This window comes from Salvelinus sp. IW2-2015, linkage group LG4q.1:29 (genome assembly GCF_002910315.2).
Source record: "Salvelinus sp. IW2-2015 linkage group LG4q.1:29, ASM291031v2, whole genome shotgun sequence".
NCBI classification, from domain to species: Eukaryota; Metazoa; Chordata; class Actinopteri; order Salmoniformes; family Salmonidae; genus Salvelinus; species Salvelinus sp. IW2-2015.
The window spans coordinates 38,050,869-38,061,476 of record NC_036842.1 but is presented as its reverse complement, the minus strand read 5'-3'; the positions used below and the strand labels follow the sequence as shown (position 1 = coordinate 38,061,476).

At 42.1% G+C, this 10,608-nt stretch overlaps 1 protein-coding gene across 1 annotated transcript in view; it reads right to left on the bottom strand.

Moving 5' to 3' along the window:
* The window catches only part of ppip5k2 (diphosphoinositol pentakisphosphate kinase 2), a 69,233-nt gene extending 61,299 nt beyond the window's left edge, over window positions 1-7,934 (bottom strand). The window contains exons 1-3 of the mRNA XM_070442901.1: window positions 7,669-7,934; window positions 6,301-6,496; window positions 3,611-3,701 (exon numbers count right to left, since the gene is read on the bottom strand). Of these exons, the coding sequence (XP_070299002.1) occupies window positions 3,611-3,701; window positions 6,301-6,496; window positions 7,669-7,839 (458 nt within the window). The 5' untranslated portion in view covers window positions 7,840-7,934. The remainder of the gene's footprint in view (window positions 1-3,610; window positions 3,702-6,300; window positions 6,497-7,668) is intronic.
* Window positions 7,935-10,608: the final 2,674 nt, after the last annotated feature.

Genomic DNA, 10,608 nt, shown 5'->3' with positions numbered 1-10,608 from the left:
AAAGAGCTTTGATTGGAACAGTGTGGTGAAATGCGGGTTACTAGGTAGAATGAGCTTGATTTGGAACAGGTGTGTGAATGCGGGTTTACTAGGCAACGAAAAGAGCTTTGATTGGAAACAGTGTGTGAATGTCGGTTACTCGCGAATGAGCTTTGATGAAAACAGTGGTAGTGAATGCAGTTACTAGGATAGATGAGCTTTTTGATTGAAACAGTGTGTGAATGCAGGTTACTAGGCAGAATGACTTTGATGAAACAAATACAGGAAGTATATTGTAAGTATTTCACTGTAAGGCGTACACCTGTTGTATTCGAGCGCATGTGACAATACATTTTGATTTGAAAATTTGATTTTATATAGTAACCACCATCTGCTCTAATTTGCTTACAAAACAGTTTTGCAAGGAAGATTCTACATGCATATTTCCGGTCTAAATGCATGCATGTATGTAGGCTACGTGGCCCATAAAACCATCCTGTTTTCCCGCATATTTGGTTTTTTAAATGTGGTCACCCTTACCGGCAATGAGCGTGAGAAAAAAGAACCTGCTTGGAAAGTAGCCTCCCATCTGCTATTGTAAGTGCGTAGATGACATGTCTTTATCCCCTGCCCTGTTCCTGCCCATTTGCTAATGGTCCACTCTAAGTCAAAACTAATTTCACATATAGTAAAGACGAGATTCAATTGAGAGTAGTCTGATGGGTGAAAATATGATCACTTGATGAGAGAATAGTTTGTGCAGCCTGAGGCAAGGAAATAGAGCTCAAGCTTTTTCCCCATGATTTTCTCAAATCATCAATAGCTTAATCATCATACACCATATATCTTGATTTCTATGACATTTTAAGGTTTGTATCATTCAACTAAAGTTACCAAATAACTCTAATCAAATGTATTTATATAGCCTTCTTACATCAGCTGATATCTCAGTGCTGTACAGAAACCCAGCCTAAAACCCAAACAGCAAGCATGCAGGTGTAGAAGCACGGTGGCTAGGAAAACTCCCTAGAAAGGCCAAAACCTAGGAAGAAACCTAGAGAGGAACCAGGCTATGAGGGGTGGCCAGTCCTTTCTGGCTGTGCCGGGTGGAGATTATAACAGAACATGGCCAAATGTCCATCTCACACACTGTTCCAATCAAAGCTCTTTCTGCCTAGTAACCCGCATTCACACACTGTTCCAATCAAAGCTCTTTCTGCCTAGTAACCCGCATTCATACACTGTTTCAATCAAAAGCTCATTCTGTCTAGTAACTGACATTCGCGCGCGGAAATGAGGTGGTGTGTTTGGTGTATCAGTAACAATAASGCTCGAGGGGATGTGGTATATGGCCAATATACCATGGCTTACAGAAGACGCAACGCAGAGTGCCTGGATAGAGGCCTTAGCCGTGGTATATTGGCCATATACCACAAACCCCCGAGGTGCCTTATTGCTATTATAAACTGGTTACCAACGTAATTAGAGCAGTAMAAATGAATGTTGTCATACCCGTGGTATACGGTCCGATATACCACGGCTTTAGGCCAATCAGCATTCAGGGCTCGAACCACCCAATTTATAATACGCTATTATATATATACACACGTTTCTGTTATGAATCATTATCTTCCAAGACATTCATTCAATATACCAAACAGTCTGGGACAGTTGTGGGATGCAATAGATCCAAAATTAATACAACCACTAGCATCAAAAAAMCTTTTTTATGCAATGTGGCTGACGCAACAGATCAGAACGTTTAGCTTAAAATGTTAGAAACTATCAGGCTATTTCTTCACATTACAAGCGCAGCAATGCACACGTGGTAGTAGGCTATAAGTGCTAATGTTCCATTAGCAGAAAACACCATTATCAAAAGTGACCGCAAATGCAATTATGCATGTCATGCTTTTATTATAAAAGGTGTATTTTTTATGGTGAAAATTATCTTTCCCAAACTTGAAACTCACGCGCTGCTTATATATGCCAGTTAGGCTCTACACCCCTTGTGAAGCAGATTAATGTGCTTTATTATTTGGGCCACTTTAGTTGTGATACAAACCTTATTAAAACATATAGGCCTATGGGCTAGGCTACATGAGGTGTGCAACTATGACTCAAGTCGCAAAAAAGGCATTGTTTCTTATGTTGGGCATCATTCACAAGTGATAATATATAATTCACAAGTGATAGGCTAATATTGTCACCCATCAGACTATTCTTGATTTAAACTTGTATTTACATATACTAAACAATATGTGTGACATTTGTTTATATTTAGAATGGMCAATTATCATGCACCTGTATCGAAACAGGGGCAGCAGRAAARAAATATGTAATCTATACATAAGACACTGCATCCCAGTGCAAGAGACGTCACTGTAGCACGTGGTTCGAATCCAGGCTGCATCACATCCGGCTGTGATTGGGAGTCCCATAGGGCAGCGCACAATTGGCCCAGCGTTGTCCGGGTTTGGCCGGGGTAGGCCGTCATTGTAAATACGAATTTGTTCTTAACTGACTTGCCTAGTTAAATAAAGGTTACATTTAAAAAAAATAGCGAATGGGGGATGCTTTTCCCCGTGGTTTATTTTCATGCCAGCCAGGTAGGCTATACACCTGTTGTAAATATAAGCAATGTGCTTAATATTAGGAAAGTTGAGAAATATAGTAGGCCTAGCCTATAGAAAGCTGATGGGATCCTCCTCTTTCTATTAGCAGCTCTGTTTTCTCATGCAAATACATAGCCTATAGAAATGTTGCGCAACATGAGCTCATGGGCTCTCATGAAGTGTTTGATTAGATTTTCGATTACATTTGCATTGATGTCAGAGTGATGAGGGACAATAGAGTGCTGAGTACCAGGCAGTTATTAGCAAGTTTGGTAGGCTACTAATGACCAGCATCAGAGCTTGGAGAATCCTAATTACCGTGACTAAACGGTCATGTGGAATTTCACTGCCTCTGCCAAATGTGCGCCGCTCTATGAGACTCCCGATCACAGCCAGTTGTGATACAGCCCGGGATGGAACCAGGGTCTGTAGTGACGCCTCTAGCACTGAGATGCAGTGCTTTAGACCACTGCGCCACTCAGGAACTCTTTAATTAGAAACCATAATGTGAAGAATGGGCAACAGCATGTCAAGATCTATTGTCCAACACATGCCTTTTGACTAGTGGATTATTGAACAATGCAAAAGTTTAGAAACGGGCGAAGGACATTTTTGTGGATGGTCTATAGTGRGTATTTTCTAGTGTTTCATTCAACATGATTGATCAATTAATGATCAATCACCCAACCCAAGTTTAATTTGAGGAAGCATACACTGCTGCCTTCTGACAAGAGTTCTACACCTTTGCCTTTAGTGAAACAGTGGWATTTGTTTCATGAGAAATGAAAACACTAGATTCTCTTGATTGGGACATAGGCCAAGGCATCAAACATCAGCAGAGGGGAACATATCATTCCCCCTTTGATAATAAACTTCAGCATTGCTCAGTTATCCACCAATGACTATTAGCAACCATAATGTGAAGAATGAGCAACAGCATGTCAGGACCTATTGTCCAACACATGCCGTTGACCAGAAATGGTCATGATTCCCATAGCAACTGTCAATCACCGTACCTGTCTTGGATGTAGTACTGGAGATCCAGATCATTGATGACAAACGGGTTTCTGAGTTTCTCATAGGCTACTGCTTTGTCCAATGGAAAACCTGAAAAATAAGACCAATAAAAACAACATGTGTTTGTAGGAGAACAGATGTGAAGTCAAGCTCATTCAAAAGACCTCTGTGCCAGGAGGACGGAGGAAAGTACATTTGCTAACGGCTAATTTCCTAAAACATTTGCAACTTTTTCCACTTCATACGAAGGCATTTCCTTGTAAAGCCCTTGCTTTAAAGGCCTTACTAGCAGAGATTGTGTGAACTAAACAGGCATGCGTTTCTCTCTCTCTCTACAATACATTGAGAGGTAACATGTTTGCTTTACTGTTTAGCTCATATGACAAAATGACTAATGAGCGTCCAAAATGGCATCATATTCCCTACACAGTGCACTACCAGGGCTCTGGTCTAGGTAGGTATAGGTCACTATGTAGGGAATAGGGTGCCATAGAGCTCTGGTCTAAAGTAGTGCACTATGTAGGGAATAGGGTGCCATAGAGCTCTGGCCTAAAGTTGTGCACTATGTAGGGAATAGGGTGTATTTTGGGACACAAACTAAACCTCTTAGGTTACCAGCTAGAGTTGAGGTCTAGGGGACGAGTCTAAACAACAAGCTGAAATAAACCACCAGCCGTAAACAAACTTAACTACAGGCCGCTTGGCAGCTGACCAATTCTCATCACAGCTTCTTGGCTGACATAGGTGTCGTGCGCCAGCCAGACGAGGATTACGTAGTAAATAAATCACTTGTCTGGAGAGAGGTCTGTTTACATATGGGCCCTGGTCCAAAGCATTGCAGGCAGGGAAAAGGGGGGGGGGGTTTAATTGGTATATATCAGGATATTATTTTTGACGATATATCGTGATCGTGATAATATCGTATCATGAGGTCCCTGGCAATTCCCAGCCCTAATTTGGGACGGAGCAATGGTTTAAGAAAAGCAGGGTGACACCCCCCCCATCCACGTAACTTTGGACGTGCAGACACAGGAAACAATGAGTACACATTACATGTCAATTACAACACGAAGTCAGAAGCACCAGTGCTGTAACTCCTTAAAAGGGATAGTTCACCCAAATAAAATAAATGTGTGTCGTTTCCCTTACCCTGTTGTCATACCTTGTAAGCTGTCTAGTCTTTTGTTTTGTTTACCTGGCCACTGTTTCCAAATGCAAACGTTTTAGCATTTGTGGCACATATCCAATGCAAGTCAATGTTATCAATATTAGTATTTTGCACTTCATGTCCAAATCATCTATAAGTAACTTTGAGCTACACAATCAGTGTAAGATACTTTACTCAATTACATATTGTTTTCCCTTATCCTTTTTCACGCTTCTTGTGCAAATCATCCTAATTTGGGTAAAGTATCCCTTAAAGGAAATACTGTACGTGCTGAACCACGTGCCTCTTCTGTCTTTAAAAACACCCCCTTGCCTTCTTCCAGTCACGGTTACGCCATGTTGCACATTTCAAAACACTGAACCGTCTTGTGATGAATGAACAGCAGTGTCAACCTAAACAATGAGGGCTGTGTATGCGAGGGCGTGGGTAAGTGAGTATGTGTGTGTATGAGTTTGTTTATATATGTGTGTGTGTGTGTGTGCGCGTGTGTGTTTAAATATGTGTTTACGTATGTGCATGTGTTCGGGGTGTGAACGTTTCAACAAAGTTGGGATCGATAATGTTAAATGAAATCCCTGATAACTAGCTTTCCATCCATTAGCCTAGATATTCCTGATAACTAGCCTTCCAATCTATTAGCCTCGATATCTCCTGATACTAGCCTTCCAATCTATTAGCCTCGATATGTTCCTGATAAACTACCTTCCAATTATTAGCCTCGATATGTCCTGATAACTAGCCTTCCAATCTATTAGCCTCGATATGTCCTGATAACTAGCCTTCCAATCTATTAGCCTCGATATCTCCTGATTACTAGCCTTCCAATCCATTAACCTAGATATCTCCTGATAACTAGCCTTCCAACCTATTAGCCTAGATATCTCCTGATAACTAGCCTTCCAACCTATTAGCCTAGATATCTCCAGATAACTAGCCTTCCAATCTATTAGCCTAGATATCTCCTGATTACTAGCCTTCCAATCTATTAGCCTAGATATCTCCTGATTACTAGCCTTCCAATCTATTAGCCTCGATATCTCCTGATTACTAGCCTTCCAATCTATTAGCCTAGATATCTCCTGATTACTAGCCTTCCAACCTATTAGCCTAGATATCTCCTGATAACTAACCGGTTTGATGCCCTGTGATTGGACGACAATAACCTACACACGCCACTCTCGTGAAAAGCAARAGCAGCATAAATGATMAAATGTTCTCTCTCTCCACAGGCAGCACGATGTAGACCATCTGCATTGTGAATTCACGTGGAATTTTACTTACTGTTTTAATGGAAGAAATATTTTTTTTAAATGGCCATTTAAACATTGTACATTTGTCACATCCCTACTGTGTTTGTTTGTTTATAAATTGTGTTTGTGTGTCCGCACATGTCCATGGTAACCCAGCGTGTCCATGGTAACCCAGGGTGTATGTGTGTGTTTATTCATGTGTACGTGTGTTTATGCGCATGTGTGTTTGTTGATACRCACATGCGCACGTGCATGGTAACCCAGCGCTCACCTTTGGAGTGAAATGAGATGAGACAGTCACAGAGTGGCCAGTTGTCCACAGGCTCGTTGAGGATGACCTCCTCCTCRATGGTCACCACCGTGATGTACTTGAACAGACAGAGGCGCTCCAGGATCTCCTTCATGGGCTTGGACTTGGACTTCTTGGACATGGCACAGATGCCCACAACGATCTGCCTCTCAGGAGGCTAGGGGAGAAGAGATGGAGGAATAGGTGTTAAGGAGATGAGGACAGGATGCTATAGAGTATTGGAACACAGCCTATAACCTTGGTGCAATGCAATAGTCTCTCGTGTGCCTCCCTCGCTAGGGAGAGGAGATGGAGGAATAGGCACCAATGGGTGCATCTCAATAGTCTCAAGTGCTTTCCTCGCCTTGTMTTCTTTTAGTAATTTCCACTTGTGGGCAAGAACTGGACAGGTGAAAGCCAATTCCCAGGAGACAACCATTTGGTTTGTTTTGAGATCATTACAGATTAGGGAGGGGAGAGGAACTTGATGCTATAAGACTCTCCCTAGACAGCTATCGGACTGTCTACTTTAGGTCAGTTGGTAGATTGCCTAATGAGCCTCTTTCTAGACAACTGACTGTCCACTCTGGGTCATTCTTTAAAAACGATGTCATCATACCAGTATTTTACCGTGCATGACAATGGTACAACACACTTGTTATGTAAACCAACCATTTTATTTAGGATTGTTCAAGGAACATTACAGAATATTTTTTTTGGGGGGGGAATGTAAGCCGATCAATTCTTCATACATTAGATGTAACGGCATTGACAGTTATATAACAACTGACAATATTCAGCAAAGCGGATTCAAGCGGATTCAAACGTTCAACCATCATAAGCTTTAGAATGGAAGGCAATTCATTTAGGTGTTTGGAGTTACACACATATATTCATTAAAAATKATATGCATGTTCAGAAAGATGCCCAATGCAAATATATGAGATCAACTCCCAATTTCCACTGCAACATCTCAGACAAATCCTGATCAAATCCTATAACATGTACTGTGACATAAATCTCTAATTTCCATGATGTTGCACTATTAGATGCTCCAAAAACACTATGAAACAGTCTGTGTGAAGATTTGAACAGACTGAGGATTCACTTTGTTGTGTGTGAACACTTTGCTCAATTCAGAACCTGAAAAGTAACTTTATACGTGAGCATATTACACCTAAAAATGGACTTCGATCAAAAGCCATAGATTTACATTTAGTGCAGAATCAAGTGCCTCCACTGCAGTCTCAATTGTGCCTATTTTGTTATGACTTGGATGATCTTCTCTTTATAAAGATGGACGCTTTATCTTCAGTCACTCTGACGATCTCTATGGGCAAATCAACTCACCGAATCATACATCTCGTCATCCTCGTCCTCCTCTTCTTCCACATTCTCGTAGAGGCAGTCGTAGCCCATGACCCGCCCGGGGTCCAGCAATTCCTCGCCCTCGTTGTCGTCGCAGCCTACGAAGAAGCGAGGGTGTTCCCCGCCGTCTGGAGCCTCACCTCCTTTAGACATGGCTGGGCCGTCTTGTGGCTGGGGACCCTGGGAGTCCTGGGGCTGAAGCCTGTCCCTCTCTACCACAGACCTGTCTGTGGCTGGCCCTGTGCCTCCTGCTGCACTCCCTCCTCCAAATGCCACACCTCTTACTCACCTCCCAGCCCCCAAAGAACTAGGCTTTATCCCTCACCCTCTCTTCCCTACGCCAGGGCCTGCCTGTCTGGGACCCAAACTGGTCCACTAGACCCCCTGAGAAAGAGGTGRGGGTAGTTTAAAGAACTTGATGGGGAAGGAAATGGGTTTATCCCTGGTGCATGTCTACTTGCACTATCCGCGTGCTGGGTTACCGTACTCCGTTAGAGGGTCACAGCCAGTGAGCTGGTGCTACGCTCCCTCCGTCCTGTTCCTTACAGCCCAGCATGTCGTTTTTGTCCTCTAACTATCTTGCCTGAAACACACAAACATGTATGTGCTTTATTTGTCCACCACAAAATAAATTATCACAAAGGCCCCAAATGTTTGGAGGCCAATAAGGATATTTGAACTTGTCCATCCTCCACATGAGTCATATTGTGAGCATAATACAGCACACACACACACACACACACACACACACACACACACAGTGGAAGACGGCAATGAAACATGACGCACACGGCTGTCCTCCCGGTTCCCGCTGATTAAGAAGCAGAGCGGACTATCAAACGGGGTCACGTCATTGCAGAGACAGTGAACGTGAAACCCAGATTACAGGGAAGGTCAGACCGTTACGTGTGCTGTCCTAAGAACCTCCCTTTAACGGTGCAGGATGAGAGACACTTTGGAAGTTTTTCACTGGGTACTTATCGGCTATAGCCRGGTAATCCTCATGTCTGAGCGAGCAGAGAGGAAGGCTAGGGAGGAATGCCACTGATGTAAAAAATAAAATGGAGGGCATTGTCTGACAGAATGGCACAAATGAATAGACCTAATTCAGTGAAGAGACATTGAGAGGGAGATGAGGAGGGCAAGGGAAAAGGAGATTGAATTAAATGGCACTGGAGCTAGATCCGTGTTAGCAGCAGAATTGTCTGTATAATACATGATCATCCTAACTATTCATGCCATAGGCCTTTTATATTCCTCATGAAAAAAAACTAATGGATTTCTGGAGTGAAATACACCTGGGGTCGTTGTAGCTCTACAAATGCCCACAAGAACTGAGCCAATTCAACCACCATAAATATTCCAGGCTGTTGACAGCTCTGGGAAAACTATGCCCTTTCAAGATCTGCTCTTTTGAAGAACTAAAAGGTAGCTAACTATGAACGGGTGCAACAGACAGCGTGCTCATTTTACCCTGAATAATGTTTCCAATCTGTTTTACTCATTTCATATTTATACACTGTACTCTACTGTATTTTATTCAATGCCACTCAGACATTGCTCATCCTAATATTTAGATATTCCATAATTCCATTTTTTTTTTTTTTATGTGTGTATTGTTAGATATTACTGTACTGTTGGAGCTAGCACCACAAGCATTTCGCTACGCCCGCAATAACATCTGCTAAATATGTGTATGTGACCAATAACAATTGAATTCATTTGAATACAGACAATGCATAGAAAGACAACATAGTGAATTGCATAGGCCTACAGCTGAACTGGGACACAAGTGAACCAGGATTAATGCGGCAGTGGCTCACCACTCACCTGAAGTGAAAGGGTCCATGCAGGATTTATAACAGGAGAGTATGGATACACTTTCCAAAGGTTAAACACTAGCCAAAAATAGCCTTGTTCAATAACAGTAATGTTTATTATGTTGTTCTAGCACCATCAACCAATTATATCTGTTTTTCTTCCGAATGTTTCCACATCGATATTAGGCCTAGCTGACATCCTTTCACCTGACTAGGAAGTAGTCTACTCTGAACTGTCATCTAGAAAGGACTTACATTTTATCAGTGACTTTCAACACAAATGAACACAGGCTAGAAAGATCAAATATAGATCATTTTGCTGAAAATGTGCATTGAGCAGCATTCTCACTCCTTTTCTTTGACAGAGATAACACCACACAGTTTCGCTGACATCAAATCAAATTGTATTTGTCACATGTGAAATACTTACTTACAAGCCCTTAACCAACAATGCAAGTAAAGGAAAAATAAGTGTTCATAAAGTATTTACTAAAAATTTAGAAGAAAAAAAAGATTTAAAAAGAGGAACAATAAAATAACAGTATCCCACTAAAATGTCAGTGACTACTTCACCTCGTCGTTGCTCCACCCACACCTGCTAGTCTGTTCAATAAACAGAGAAACAGGTCTGGATGACACTGGTTGTGTCCCAAATGGCACCTTATTCCCTATACAGTGCCATCAGACTTTGGTCAGAAGTAGTGTATAGGGCTATTTGTGACACACTGTTTATCTGCCTGGGCACACACACACCACCATGCAACCTTCCATCACCCTCAGACTGGACATCTGTCATGGGAACAAACTGTCAGTCACAGCACGACCAGGATGCTACAATCAGCCCAGGATAGTCAGATGATGCCCAATCCAAAACAAGTGCAACCTTGAAATGCAAGGGCAAGGTCTCCAGGTTGGATTGTAGCTACTGATTGATGTTGTTTTCCTGTCTGTGTGGACCATACACACACACACACACATATATACTAGGCTAGACTGCAATGGGGTTCAAGGAAGATGTATTGAATAGACTTCTGATAGTGAACCAGTTCTCTGACTGTGTCCTGGAAACGTATTCTGTTCAGGATTATTAGTCTGTGAATAA